Source organism: Pipra filicauda, unplaced genomic scaffold (genome assembly GCF_003945595.2).
Source record: "Pipra filicauda isolate LSUMZ 115617 unplaced genomic scaffold, ASM394559v2 scaffold33_size4404698_pilon, whole genome shotgun sequence".
Classification (NCBI taxonomy): Eukaryota; Metazoa; Chordata; class Aves; order Passeriformes; family Pipridae; genus Pipra; species Pipra filicauda.
In genome coordinates, this window is record NW_024104465.1 from 3,030,066 (window position 1) to 3,045,643 (window position 15,578).

The following is a 15,578-nucleotide window of genomic DNA, read 5'->3' on the forward strand; positions in this document are numbered from 1 at the left end:
TTCTTTTGAATCATTGCCTCTTCCAGCAACCATCATCTCAGGCCTATAGTCCAAGCTACTGAGAAGAGCAAGTTTGTTTTCAGTCTCACTGCCATCTGTTTATAAGAAAATTTAACTTACAACTGAATTTCTTGAAAGAATTCATATAAGTGTGTTTAAGGTGTACTGTGAGGAGCAGACAGAGGGGACTCAGCTGGATCTTGGGGAATAAAAGCACAGCAGTGTTTTGATTCAGGAACCTCATCTGAAAAATGGTTTAGATTTGTATAGCCCTCTCCACTAAATTGATGAAACTGTCCCATTTTGGGCTAGTACGAGCTTCTTTGAGCCTGCTATGCCCACGGAGATGGTGGTGGTGTGAGTGCTGGCAGGTCCTGGAGTCACTGGGTAACACGTGGGAGCAGGGAGGGGGCGAGGGAGGAAGAGCAGCTCTCCTGGTGTGAAGTTACAGGTTAGTTGCAGGTGATTTATTTGGTTTGCTCTTACCTAAGACAGCAGATGGTGATGGAAATTGGCAAGGGAAGAGTGGGAGAAGACCCTTCTCCAGGAGAGGACAGGTAGCAAAAAGGGTACTTTACCATGAATCTTTGCCTCCTAAGTGTTGCTTTGACCCACATATTGCCTGAATTACACTTGTCTCCATAGCAGCAGTAATTGTGCTTCCTATGGAAAAAGGGAGGGGGAAGTCATAATTAGAAGCAGGTGCCAAACGTGGTTTTCTGCTCAGGATCATGTGAGGGAAGAAATGAACCTTCTTAAGCCAATAACAGAGTCACAACAGTTTGAAAGCAAACACCTTCGGTGATAAGATGCAGTTAAAATTTAGGCTATGTTTCCTATCCAGTGAACAAGAGAAATACATTTTGCCATAGGACTATCACATAGATATTTCACAGGCACAACATTATGTTTAAATAATGCTTCTCTCGATGAATGCAGTCATTAGGCAGAAAATTTCTATTTGTGACAAACTTTCATCCCTAGGCTTCTTGATCTAGAAGTTCCCCATCTCTGTCTTGCTGGGTGCTGTAGCCTTTCTATTGCAAATAAAGAAGGCTTTGCTCCCCTGTATTGATTTCTGACTGTTTTAGAATATCGACTTGAGTGTGTGCCCACGGAGAATCAGAGTCCATGTGAGTCACATCATGTCCATGTGAGTTTACCCATGCTTTGTCACTGTTTGAATGGTTATTCTGTTAATATTATACACACCTTTGTGGGGACAAGAATTCTGTTTAAATGTGTGTGCATAAATAGTCACAATTGAGGTGCCAACAGAGACTCTCACTGTGCAGTGAAGGAAAGGATGATGGAACAGGGCACTGTGGGCACTGCTGTTCTCTCTCTTTTTTTTTTCCCTCCAGTTTTCCCTTCTCCAAGGCATGAAGTAGAGCTCTCATTTGGAACAGCAAAAGATGGTATAGATAATGATGCAGTGTTTGACCCTTTATTTCCTAAAGGATGTGAAATAGATGAGTTTTATCACAAGACTTAGTCCATTAATCAAAAGGGAATTGCTTAATTTTACAGCAAAAGCCTCAAATCAGGTAGAAAATACGGACATGCATTTGCATGCCTTCCAAAGATGAGTGGGTTTTGATGGGTTGATTTTCCATACACGTTCCTGGCCTACCCATCTTTGCACTGCAGGCAAATCTTTGGTGGGAGTACTTGCTCCCTGTCCATGATATGTGTTACAGAACCATAGAATCACAGAATGGCTTGAGTTGGAAGGGACCTTTGAAGGTCATGTAGTCTCCTCTCACTTCCCCCCCAGTATTAGGTAAATACCACTCCAAGCTAGATTTGCTTTCTGAAGGAAATACTTGGAGGTGAGTTCCTGGAAAGTGGAGTGATGAGCCACAAGGAGCAAAACATGCAGTGCAGTCTGTGTTCACTGTGACCAGCACAGAAGAGAGACCTCTGCAAAAGTCCATTCTGCCAGTGCCAGCTCAGGTACTGGTTCTTGAGAGGGGACTCTGTATCAGAACAAGATAGCCCTTATCTGGTATTAACTCATCTGACTATTTCATGATACCACTGAATAATTTGTAATTAGTAACAAACATCCGTAATCCTTGATAATTTGGCCTGTCAGGCAACCTCCTTCCCTTGCTCTGTCTGAATGCATGAATGCAGTTGACAGTAGTAAACGCTGTAGGCTTTTCCCTCATCTCTGGTTCACTTCAGTTCTGCATCTCTTTGAACTAAATTGGGCTACAACACTCTCATTAGTCTTAAGCAACCAGTTTTTCTCAGCTGCTTTTCCTGTCAGAAGTGGTATTTTCCAGAGAAGTATATCCTTATTTTTGAAAGCCCTCTCCTTGGTTTTTCAGCCTAGATTTATACCCTGTGAAAGAGCTTTTTCTGCTTGACTAAACAAAGTATTTTCTGAAGCGATTTTCAGTCTTTTGAAGAGAGTCAGCTGCTGAGATGTGAACCCCAGGTAACCCAATAATGGAAATAATCCGGGCTACTTCTGTACAGCATAGAACAATCAATCTTTATTATCAAGAGAACAGGGTGAAATGCTCCAATCTAGTAGCAAAATGTAACAAGAACAAAAGGCTGATGGACCAGATGACCAGCACAATATGCAAAGACTTTGTTGGACCTTGAATTGATTTCCCAGCCCACTGTATTCCTGCCCTTTTCTGTGTACTCCTTCAGATGCATCTACTAATGCCAAGTGACCTGGCACCTTTATTTGAACTTTGTGCTTCTCTCTTCCTACACATGAAAGGAATGGTAGATCATGGGCCCTAAGCACCTTTAGTGTGGAGGTTGGAAGGAAATTTTGATTGTGAGTTGCACAAGAATTTGCCATAAAGTAACATCTATCGATGAGTCACCATTTGCTGATTTCTGGTAATCTAGAGGAGTGAGACTCTTTTCGTACTCCAGCACACCAATTCCTGCACTTGAAGGGAGTTCCTCCTGTCATTTTGCTGGATGATTTTGTGCCAACCAGCCAAAATGCTGCCCATTATTCATTCTTAAATAGTGGAAAGAATAAAATGTGTTTATTTGTATGTTTGGAAGAGCAAACTCTGTTCCCTGGGAGCTCCTGTCAGTGTCCTGAAGTCTAGCCCTTAGGAATCCAAATAAGGCTGTTTCTTATGGAGAAGAGGTGTCACTACCTGAGACAGGCTCTAGGAATGGGGCACAATCCTCTGTGGGCAGTGCTGGCACATGGCTCTCCAGCCACAAGCCGTAATTTGGGCCAGGGGTGCTGGGGAGGGGAAGGGAGCGTTGCTTTCAGCCAGCTCACTTCGGTGAACTGAGAGCGTTTAACTCATATGGACCAATATTATCTTTTCCATAGTAGTATTACACAACTTTCCCACTGGTTCAGAGAGAGCTTTACAAAGCACTACCACTTGAATTTTCTTGGCTTTGCCGATTACTTGAGAGAACGAATTGGTTCCCTTTGAAATGGATATGAGGATTGTGTTCTTAGGATGGAGGAGATGGAAGTTGCTGCCATAAGAAGATGGTTTAAAGATTTCCTGGCAATTGAATCACTACATACTGAGAGCTTCCAACCTGGAAAGAGAAACTGGGACCTTAAAAATGAAACCAAAAATCATACTGCTTTTTCTTTAATCTTAGAGGAGTCTGATAATTCTCTGACCTTGAAAGAGTGAAGAGCGTTTCCCATTTCCTTCAAACACCAGGCATTTATACTGCCCTTATTCTGGATATTTGCTATGGCTTTAAAAATAGTGCCAACATTATTTTTTTTTAATTGAGAGCAAGAAAAAGAGAAATTTAAATATAGCAGAAATGCCAGGCACTGGAGTAGGAATTAAGATTAGGAGTGAAGCAGCTCACTCCTATTTGTGACAGGTGTATATGCACAGCTCCTGTGTTTCTTCGTGTTAATTATCTTTACTTAGGAAGAATTTCAAAAACCTCCCGTTGATCATGTCAAAACACCACATTTTGCAATCTGTCCATGAATTCATTGAAGCTTCTTTCTGACAGCCATGTGGAGAATGCCTTTGTCTGATACTGAGAACTTATTTTCTTGACTTGAGCACCGACTGCCATTTACAGAACTCTTCAGAATTGTCAATACCAGTTTTTAAATTCATGGAAATCTCTGAGTTTCAGGGCCCACTGGCTCTGCTGTTGGTGTGATAGAAGGGCATAGCTCCACAAGACGCTAGCTCTGGGGAGTAAAACTGGTTGGAGTTGCTTTTCCGCGCTGCCACACGTGTCCTTTTCAGTCCCTACTGCTTTTCAGAGCTTTATTTTTCACTTGCATCTCTGTGCTGCCACATGCACTGCCAGTAATCCAGAGGAAAGTGTGGGAACAGAAGCACGGAATGCAGAGCCGGTGTCTGAGGGTAGTGCAGGACAAGATGGGACCTGCTGGAGGCAGCTTTGTGACCCAGGCTGATGTGTCCTGGGACTTGTGTCTGAGCTTTGTGTTCGTTCCAGATTATGTGCAGTCATGGAAGGGAGCGACCTCTGAGCACTGAAGTCTGAGCTGAAACACCCCCATCAGAGCTCCAGCCTCCCTGAGACCTGAGGGAAGTGTCCTTTGGGACTGAGGAACTGCCATGGAAAGAAGTGACTGTTGTATTTCCAAGGGACCATACAGGGGATATTTGTTGATCTATGTTTTGATACTACATTTGCCATTAGGTTTATTGTTTACCTCTGTTGGTCATTTGTCACAGCAATGAAAACTGTGCCTCTGCACTACTTCAGTAATATAATCCCCAGTTAAATTGTGTTGTGTTCATGCCCTATGGATTTGTAATTCTCCTGAGCCTATGTTAGTTTGTTAGAATAGTCTCGGAATCATCCCTAGAGCTCAGCCTGAAGTTCTGTGACGTTGGCATAACCTGCTCCTCGGAGATGGCCACAGTGCGTCACTGCCCAGTTCTGCCTTTAGTCTGCAGCCCCGGCACCCCGGGGGACAAATAACGCAACCATCATAAAGCTGAAACTGCACAGCCCCTCTGCCTTGGGCAGCGGCTGTCCCTGTGCCTGGGACACACTGGCTGTCCCTGTGCCTGGGACACACTGGCTGTCCCTGTGCCTGGGACACACTGGCTGTCCCAATGTCCAGCACACCCCGGCTGTCCCCATGCCCGGCTGTCCCCGTCCTCATGCCCAACTGTCCCTGTCCCCATACCCACTGTCCCCACACCCGCTGTCCCCATACCGGGCTGTCCCCATACCCGGCTGTCCCCATACCCGGCTGTCCCCATACCCAGCTGTCCCCACACCCGCTGTCCCCACACCCACTCTCCCCATACCCACTCTCCCCACACCCGCTGTCCCCACACCCGCTGTCCCCACACCCACTCTCCCCACACCCGCTGTCCCCACACCCGCTGTCCCCACACCCACTCTCCCCACACCTCCCCGTGCCCTCCGTTCCCCGCATAGGCCCCGCGGGGCGGCACCGACAGGGGGCGACAGAGTCTCTCCGGCGCGCAGCGCCCCCTGTCGGCCCGGCGGCGCGCGCGCCTCTGCCCGCGGAGGCCCCTCGCGCGGCGGGGGCGGGGCCGGGGCGCGCGGCGGGGGCGGGGCTGTGCCGGCCCCGCCCCTGTGGTGCCGCGCGCGCCGGGCCGGGGCCGGGGCCGCGTTCGGGTCTCGCCGCCCGCGATGCGCCCGGGAGCGGCCGCGCCCCGCGGGCCCCGCGTGTGACCGGTGCGGGCGGAGCCGCCGGCTGGGCACAGCCCCCGCCCATGGTCCGCGCGGCGGGGCCGGCTGCTGTCCCGCGGGGCGCGGCGCGGGCCTGGCGGCGGGGCCGGGCAGTATGACCGCGGGCTGCGGCCCCGCTGCGCCCGCCGCCCCAGCGCCACCTTGATGCTGCGCGTCCCCGCTCTACAAATATGATGAAATGGCAGCCCCGGAAGAAGGTGAGTGCGGGGAGGGGCCGCCCGGGCTCGGCCCGGCTGCGCTCCCGCTCCTCCCGTCCCGGCGGGGCCGTCGCGGGAGGTGCCGCGACTGCTCCGTGCCCCGGGCGGTGCTCGGGCCGTGCCCCGACACGGCCGCGGGGCCGGCGCTGCGCGGGGCTGGCGTTTCACGGGCCCCGGTCCGGGCGGTGCGGCCGCGGGGTCTGTGCGGGGTCGCGGCGTTCGACGCCGCGCAGGACCCTCTTCCAAGGCGCTTGGCAGTGCGTTTTATGGATATTCTTAGAAGGGAGAACCCAGCGAAGCGAGTGCGCTGTGCCGCCCCTCCGCGGCAGTGACCCCTTGCTCCTGGCAGCTGTGGACTATTAAACTTTTTATTTTCTTTTTTTTTCCCTTTTGTTTTTTTTTTTTTCTTTTGGAAAAGCCTGCTTGAACCAGCAGGGCTCCTTCTGTAGCATGATGTGTGATACTGTGTTTTACATCAGGGAAGAAATAGAAATCATATGTGAAAGGCATGAGAGCGTCTCTGGCTGTAAGTGTGAGACACGAATAAGCGGTTTGAGACCGTCCTGGCTGGAGAGTGTGTGTTGTGCCATTGCTGCTCCGGGTGATCCGTCAGGCTTTGTGTAACTGGTACCTCATCTCTTTTCGGCTGGTCTGAAGCTGTTGTTTCAGTTTTTTTCGAGTAGGCGATATTGCCTAGTGAGAGGCGTTCTTATTTCAAGTCCTTGTCTCTAAAGCAGGATAAACAGATGACAGTCAAGCTCGGTAGGAGCACCGGTGCATTTTTCAGGCCCCTTTGTGCCTCCTTTCAAACTGGATTTAAGATTTCTACAAGCTATAGATTTTTAAATGTCTGTTTTTACTATTTTCAAGTGAATATGCAGTCACTCCTGTGGTTACGGCTGTGGAAACCCCTCCAGGCCATGGTTACAGCTGTATCGACTGAACCACTGAAATATTATTCTTGGCTGTTGGCTGGACTCCTCGGCTCTGGAAGATTCTGTTCAGAGTGTCAGGATTCACTCTGCAGCATTGGCTCACTCGCTTGTGCTTAAATCACCATGTCAGAAGGTTACTTTTTTTCCTCTGCATTATTGTCAGTGTCCAAATTGAGTTGATTTGGGGCGAACAAATTTGATTGTGTAGAGGGTACACGAGACAGCTGAACTTGTCTGAACTGTCAGGCATCTTACTAGTCTGAGCAAAAAATAATTCCTGCTCCTGCTGTGATGAGATGGAAACTATGTTCATGTTGGACTAGGCTGTGTTTTCAGCTGTAGTCCCAGTGAATCTCAGCAGAGGTTATTTTGTCCATGCTGCCAGCAGCCTCACGTGAGCGCGGCTGGGATTTCTGCTCTCCCAGTGCCGTTTTGGTGCTGCCGTCATGTGCTGCACAGAGCAGCCTCAGGAAAGGGGCTCGTGTAGACTGCACGGGAGGCTCTGCTGCCCCGGGTCTGAGGAGCACAGAAAATGGGTCCTGTAGCCCCTGGTACTGCTGGTCCTTTGTTGAAATTACTTCTGAGAAATCATCTGCTTGTCTCGTTCTTGTTAAAATACCCAAATATGAGAGCTGAACATGTGTGCTGCTTCACTGAATCAGGAGTCTCCTTTGGTTTATTTATGCCCTTTTGCTTTACCCACGTTTTTATTATTAAATGTTTAAGGTGTTTTGCTCATTGAGAGATTTTTGATTTTACAACTGTGAAACTGTGCTGTATAGCATCTCCTGCAGTTTATTAGTCCTGTGTGTAACCCTGGAGTAAGCTCCTTTGTGTGGTGATTCCCAGATACAGCTATTGCCTGGAATGTTTAAGACATTCTCTTGCCTTCAGCCAGTGAAAAAATCAATTTGCTTGTGACTGAAATATTTTTGTTCTGTTGTAAATCACGTGTATTTTTAAGTTTAGAAAATGACTGTTGTGTACTAATTTTCTTTTACTGAAGTCCAGGTAGACACATCTACAGCCTTTCTTTCCTGCATCCGCTAGGCAGGTCACTTTGTGGTTGGTCAGACAGGACCTACCTTTCCTAAACCTGTGCTGGCTGGGCCTGATCCCCTGGTTGTCCTGCACATGCTGTGTGGTGGCATTCAAGGTGATCTATTCCGTGATCTTCCCTGCCACCGAGGGCAGGCTGACAGGCCTGTGTTTCCCTGGAACTACATCTTTCCCTTACCATAACCTCTTTTTGAAGCTTCCTTTGGCTCCAGCATGTGGTTTGCTGGCAGGGCCATGTGTACTGCTCATGGTTTAGGCAGCTTCCTCATCAGTGAAATGGTGCTTTTTGCAGGATCCCATTGCCCCAGAGTCACCTCTGGCTGCTCTGACCCATCATTGACTAGGATTTGCTGCAGCCTCTGCGCTTGAGGGGAGAAGATGGTTTGCATGGTGGTGTGGTCCTGTTTGCTAATACAGAATAGGGATTCTGTGAATAATAATAAAAAAAGCCATTATACTTGTGAGTGCATATAGGGTGGGGGAGTTCAGGTGAGAGCACTGCTTTCCAAACTGTTCAAGCTAGCAAGGTGTATAAAGTGGTGCTTCGTGTTCATGGAATGTACCTTGTTTGTTATGCAGGAGCAGTGTGGGAAATTCTGCCTGCTTGAGCCTGATAACAACAACTGGTTTAGATACTAAAAAAAATTGCATATAGGAGTCATTTGCTACTCAGTTCTGATGACTAAATGCTGGACAAAACCTGAACTGACTGACTCTGTTGGGTGCAGACATTGTGAAGGATTCAATAAATCATGAATAACAACGCAATGCTGAGCTGCAGTATGTATACCTTTGTTTGTGACTCCCACGGATTAGGCATATTTACCAAAAGCATTTCAGTAAGAAGATTCATTCATGTGTAGCCCCTCTGTATACAGATAGCTTCTTCAGTTTTCCTGCAGTACAGAAGAAAATATGCTCTTAGTAAATTAATGCAAATCCCATTCTCTCTCTGCCATAACTTATTCTTTTGGAGATCTGTATTGGTTTTTTGGAATCTGGATCTATACATTTATCACAGAATCACAGAATATGCTGAGATGGAAGGGATCCACAAGGATCATCGAGTCCAACTCGTGGCCCTGCACAGGACCATCCCCTGGAGTCACAGTATGTGCCTGAGAGAACTGTCTAAATGCTACTTGAACTCTGGTACGATATGCCCAAGTCCTCTGTTAGGATGTACATGTTAGTACATGCTCAGGACTGGAACAGTGCATTTCAACTCGGTCACTGTCATTTTTTTTTAAAAAGCATAGCACTGTGTTCCAAAAGCTCAGATTTTTTTATTCTTTTAATCTGTAACTGTTGTGTCACCATTCCTGGCACCATCTATCCTTGCTGCTGCTGAATCTGGGCACGCACATCCCCTTCTGCATGGGAGAGGAGCAGTTTTCTCCCGATGCCATTCAGAACTGAAGTAGAGTTAAATGGAAAGGTTTGGGTTCCTGGGATAACCTCTGTTATTCACTAGAAAAAATGAAATATCTTTCTGTGGCCTTTTTCTTGTCAGTAGTGGTGTTTGTGTGGCTATTACAAGGAAACGCTGCTGGGAGTCTGTGATGGCTGCAATCTGTATTGTATTGCGGGTAAAATGTCACAGGCTATAGAGTTCTTTTCCATAGGGAATGGAATAGGTTGGCCCCTGGATGGGCTGCTGGTGTAAAGTCACCTTTTCCCCTCTGTGTTGTGGAGTGGAATGAGTTGTGCTATGGAAAAGGACTGGGAAACACTTGCAAGATGGTGATAATTTCTGCAAAGGAGCATAAGCTTGGCTGACCCTGGGATCCCTCCTTGGGCAGATTGGCAGATGAGGGACGGTGGTGGGATCAGTTACTGACATGCTAAGTGCTCTGATTTTTCTAAGCTGGAAAATCAGACCTGTTTTGCAGAATTCTGTTCATACTAGGTGAAAATAAGCAAATTGACTTTTTTTTTTTAAATATTTTTCCCCTTCTGTTTTTTCCCCTCCTTCCCCACCCTTGCTTCTTTCCCCCACTTTTATAATTGGCAGTTATCAGAGAAGCATTCACGAGAAGCTTTCCTATTATATTTCTTAAGAGACTTCTAAAATCCAAATCTACTCTCTTATATGCTTAAATAAACAGAAATGGATAGTATTCCTGACCTGCTAAATATTGTAGATCTTTTCCATTTAAGGCAATACAGTCCTTGGCTCTGGAATGATGTTAAGCCTGAATTCCTGGTGATCTGAGCTGGCAGTCTGTCATTCTGCCAGTGATGGACCACTGTCCTGCCTTCCTCTAACAGTGATTGAAATGAAGAAGCTTCTTCCAGAGCTGCTGGGCCTCAGGAAATGAGAGCTCTGTGGCTTACCTAGCTGCAGTCACAGAAGTTTGCTGTTTGGAATTCTCAGGATAAACGTTATCTCTGAACCATTGTGGCTGTGTCTGCAAGAGGCAGGCTTGCCAAGGATTCCTGAGGCTTGTGACCTTGTAGTGGTTTTTTTGTTTGTTTGTTTTGGTTTGGTTTTATTTGTTAGTTTTGAAGGAGAAAGCCTTGAGAAGAAAAGGCTGAAGGGAGATGCTGCTGCTGTAGGAGCAGGAGGCATCCTGCAAGAGGATGTAGAGGACACTGAGAGCCTCTCCTTGGAGGTGCACAGGGCAGATGAGAGACATTGGATACAACTCTGAATATAGGAAATTCTGACCAGGTACAAGAAGAAAATGTTTTACCATCAAGATTACCAAATGTTGGAACAAGGTTGTATCTAACTTCAGTGCGTTACTAACAAAGTTATCGCTGCTTAAACTTACATTTTTTTCCATTTATACCATTTAGTAGCCTGTGTCGTGTGAGTATACCCTTTGTTCAGCAGGGATTAAAAACTGCTGTGGCCCCTGGATGCTTCAGTGGAGAATGGGTGAGAGAGACAGAACTACTGGAACTGTATTCTCTTTGGGAAATGTTTTGTGCAGTAGTAAATGAGACTTGAAAGAGCACAGAATAGCAAAACAAAAGATTAATATTCAGCCACTGATTTTTGTTATGTTGTCGATTCACATAATTGTTCTTTTGTGATGTGATGTGAGGATGAGCCGTGAAAGGGATTGGTGATCTCTGTTTGCACAGGAGGTGAGAGCATGAGGGCACCTCTTCGAGGGGAGAGCTGGCTGGGTGGGAACAGGGCTGGCAGGACTGATTTGGGTATTTCCTGACCCAGTAGAAAAATTTGTGACGTCCTGATCGGTCTTGCCCTGTTTCCTACAAATTTCCGGGATAAAATGAGCAATTTCTAACTGCAGTGCATTATCCGAGGTTTTCCATATCTGATAGAGTTTCTGCGTCTTCTCTTCACATACTTTCAGTCTCACAGGTGTAGTAAGATATGTGACACCTGCTTGGGGTTGCAGGCTCTTTTTCTGTACTGTGTACAGCAACTTTTGAAGGGACAGTCCCCCCAAGGATTGTCATTTTGTCTTTCACTATCAGATTACTGTTGCCTTTTGTCATCTCTAGTACTTGTGCTTCAGGGTCTCCTGCTGTAAGGATGACTGACTTCCACCTGTCTGTGAGCATTTAGAGTTTCAACACGCTGAACACCCTTTGATAATACTGTTGAACTGTTGAGCATGAGCTCTGATAAGCTTGTTTTGAAACCCCATGTTCTGCAATGCCTGGAAGATGCTGTGCTGTGAGCAAGCTTAGCCTGTCACTGGTGGCTCAGGTACTGCAGAAGATCAGTGAACGTTGTGCTCTATCTTGTCACGAGCTTGGAGCAGGGTCAGTTTTGCTGTACTGCTGGAAGGGTAAATAGGGATATTATATGGCAACAGAGATGTGCAGGGGCAGCAGCAGTGCAGTTGACTCTGTTCCCATGGCTGGTCACAAATATGTGGGATTGTACATGTTTGCTTATGAAAAATGGTGAATAACTGACATTACATGTTCTTGACAGACATTTTCCTTATGCACAAGAGCAACAAATGCAAAGATTAGTATTTTGTAACCCTGGTATTTTGTTTGAGTTTATACAGTTTTTGCAAATACTGCAGCAGCTGTTGCCATACTTGTCCTTATTGCCTGAAAAGAATGCACATCCAAATGCTGTCTTGAAGCCTTTGATTCACTCAGCAGAAAAGAACTGTATGTCCAATGCGATGTTATAACTGATGTTCCTTTGATTTAATCTTTGGATGTGATCTATTCCTCCTCTTCTCTGCATGCACTTCTAAAAATCTGTATCTTTTAGGCTTTCATAATAACCTAGTGATAGGGTCATCAGGTAGGGATTAGTGATTCTTGTTACTGTTATCAAAGATAGATTTATGTTCTGACAGAGCGGACCTGTGACTTAATCAGCGGGATGGCAACATACTGTTCACCAGGAAACAATTCCTCCTCTGGTTCATGAACAGAGCATTTGATAGGAATACTCTTTGCAGGAAGTGCTGTACCGGAGAATTTCAGTGTAGAAGATAATTACTTGTAATTATGGAAATTTCTGCAAGGGAAATCGTCCTAATTTTTTCCTGTTAAGAAATGGAATTGCTCTCATTGCAATATTTGAATCCTTTCAGGAGATTAATGCAATCTTCCTTCATTACTGTGTATGGGCCTTGTAACCTTGTGGTATACCTAAAATCATCCCTTCAGTCCTGCTCATCTGTTTGAATTTCTACTAAAACTTCGTTTGGTTTAGAAGAAAATCCATGATGTGCACAAAACTTCTCTTAAACCGGGTCTGTTATTTCAAGAGCTGACAAAAGAGGTTAAGAATGAACCTGAAGCTAGATGTGGGTGAAGGTGAAAGAAGAGGATGTGATAGCTAAAGGTGAGAACTTATTCCTTATAGCAGAGGTGCACAATGTGCACATTATACTTGCATGTTCTGGTAATTGTGGATGCTGAGTCCAAGTAAAATCTCCAAGTGTGGTTTGTGTGCAGGGTGTGTAGGAAACCTTTTTCGTGTAGGGAAAACTGAAGAAGATCATAATAAAATAAACAAATGGGACAAGGAAAGTTTAGGACTAGAGTATCTTTTCTAGAACAGTGCAACATGTTTCTCCCCTGCTTGGAGACTGTGAAACTGCTCTGCCTGCTTGTGAAATCTGAGGTCACTGGGATGTGATCAGGTGCTCAGGTTCATGCAGCTGCCTCTGAGCAAGGCTGACATCCTGGCTTGGCACTGTTACAGAGCTACTGTTTACTTGAAGGCTGATGTCCATCCTCATGTGCAGAGCCACCTTGGGGTCAGATTGGCTTTGTAGGCATTGATCTGCATGGTTTATCATCTTGCTGTATTTGGATATGTTTTTCAGATTTCTGTATTTGGATTGAACGCTGGAAAATAATTTCATGATTTGGAGTCTTTCTGACAAGTTTCAATGTCACTTCTCAGTGTTACATGGGAAAAAAGAAGTCCTCAGCTGCCAAATGACATTAGTGCTTTTTAGTGTATTTGTAGCATTCTTCATTTAAGCAGAAATTTATCTCCCCTCTGGTAAATGGACCCTTGTAATTGGGATTCCTGGGTCAATTTGTAAGAACAGCAGCAGTGAAATTGTGCAGTTCCCTTGATACACTTTGTATGGACTGGTTCAGCCATTGGTGTTTGGGAAGGAGAGCTCGCCTGTGGAGGAATGGGAAGGGATTTCCTATATGTGGTGAACACAGTGGTCCAAAAGTAGGCCAGAGAAATGCCTAGCACAGGGTAATGGCAGAAGCCCAGCATGGCCGGATTTTTCACGGAGATGCTGGTTTTAAAAGGCTTAGAGTAATGAATAGAGAAATATTCTCTGATTGCTTTCTCCTGTGCTGAGAAAACCAGGGCTTTATAAATAATGAAATACCTGGCTGTGTCATCAGTTTAATTGGAATCATCTCCGAGACCACTACTCTTTGGTTAGCCACAGTTAAAAGTGGCAGCAGCATTCCTCCTGGGATATTTATTAAAGCTCTGTGGGTTGTGCTGTCAGTGTAGCTCAGGTTCCTTGCCCAAAGGCTCGGCTGCCTGGCCCCAGCTGCTCCTCAGTCCTGCCCCGCTCGTCCCGGGGCAGGCACTGGTGCTCCTGCTGCTCTGTGGATCCAGTGCCTGTGCTGCTTGGGTGTGGCCCTTGGAAAACGTATTTGATTTCAGGGGGCTCGGCTCCTTGGGATCCCACTGTACTCTGGGCCTTAGTGTTACTGCTGTGATAGGGGTTTTTTTGACAGTGAGTAGTAAGTCGTGTTATCAAAAAAATGTTTTTTTTTCCATTATATGGAAATGCAGCTCTTCCTGTCAGAGCTACTTATTGTTTCTTTTATTCTTATTTTTATTATTTAGTAGCTTACTATATTTAATGGAGTAAATGAGGATTGTGAGATGAACCTAAGTGTGACAACTTACTGCAAACAGTGGTTAGTTACATGCCTATCCTGGGAGCACGAACAATTTAGTGCCTTCAGCTATTTTAATAACCCAGATCTAGGCTTGTTTAGTTTCTTGCCTGCTGTATACTAAATGGGAACAAAATTACACAGCTGAGATGGGAATGTTTATGGGATAGTCTAGCCTGAAACACTGGAATCAGAATTTAGTTTTGTGGGTTTATTTGCAAATTATTTCTGTCCTTTTAAAGGAAAATAGTTTGTAAAAGCACTTTTTGTGGTTAGCGCACAAGTTGGTGAATCTTTCCTGGGCGCAGGCTGCTGTTGGGCCTGCCGTGGAGCAGCAGCTGAGCTGGGTCGAGCTGAGCTGGAGCTGATGCCTCAGGAGCCATGAAGGTGCCCCTGCTGTGGGTGGCCGGGTGCTGGCTGGGCCCAGAGGGCTGTTTATGTCTCCCCGGAAAGCTGAAGGGGTTAAGGCAGAGACACTCGGACGTGGAGCCAGGGCAGAGCCAGGCTGGGAGCGAGAGGCTTTGCTGCACTGCTGTGGGGAGGCTCAAGGGCAGAGTCCCTCAGTGGCCAAATGCGGGGTGGCTGTGGGCCTGCTCGGTGGAGATCTGTGTCTGCCACAGCCCTGGGCACACACGGTGCCCAGAGGAGGCAGCTCAGGGCACGTATGGTGCCCAGAGGAGACAGGTTCTACAGCCTGGGCTCGGTGATGTCTGGAGGAGGCTGAGAAGCTGAGAGTAACACCTCGTGCAGGGCTCGGTGGTCGAGGTGCTTCTCGGCCAGCGCTCTGGTGCAGGGCCCAAAGGGATTGTGCAGCTCTGGGAGCTGCTGCCTCCTTAGATTGAGATGCCTTGTATTTGTAAAGAAGCATGCCAAAATACATTCTGAACTAAACAGCCATCAGAGGGATAAAACTCTCTGATCTGCTGGTAAAGCATGTTGGTTTTCTTTTAGATTTTTTTTTTAATTTTTCTTTGTACTCTACCATTTTTCTTTTCTATTATGATTATCTTGGAACCTGCCAGCTGATGATATCAGCTCACCTACCTTGAAACCCAAATCTGGAATGGAGGGAAAGGCAATTCCATTGATACTCTGCCAAATATGCACATTTCCCTGACAAACCTGCTACGTTGTGACTTCCTTCAGCAAACACCATTAAGACAGGCTGTCCATGCGCTTCCCATGTGGATGGCTGCAAGGGGCTAGTAATTCTGCCTTCTCTTAAAGTGGAATCACACCTAAGCAATCATGAATTAACCTCCATAAAACATTCTAGTATTTTTACTCTTAAGTGGCAGGAAGGAGGGACTTAGAAGGCTGATACATAAAATATCCAGCTGTGTTATTCATGTTAATTAGGCCT

The 15,578-nt window shown here is 46.3% G+C and overlaps 1 protein-coding gene across 3 annotated transcripts in view; it reads left to right on the forward strand.

Annotated features, from left to right (window-relative positions):
• The window catches only part of TTC28 (tetratricopeptide repeat domain 28), a 122,262-nt gene that overhangs the window by 28,750 nt on the left and 77,934 nt on the right, over nucleotides 1-15,578 (forward strand). Inside the window, exon 1 of one of the 3 annotated variants that reach the window (XM_027714168.2) lies at nucleotides 5,621-5,882. The exons of the other annotated variants lie outside the window; for them this stretch is intronic. Coding sequence (XP_027569969.1) covers nucleotides 5,856-5,882 — 27 coding nt within the window. The 5' untranslated portion in view covers nucleotides 5,621-5,855. Of the gene's footprint in view, nucleotides 1-5,620; nucleotides 5,883-15,578 lie in introns of those variants that run through there. 3 annotated transcript variants of the gene reach the window in all.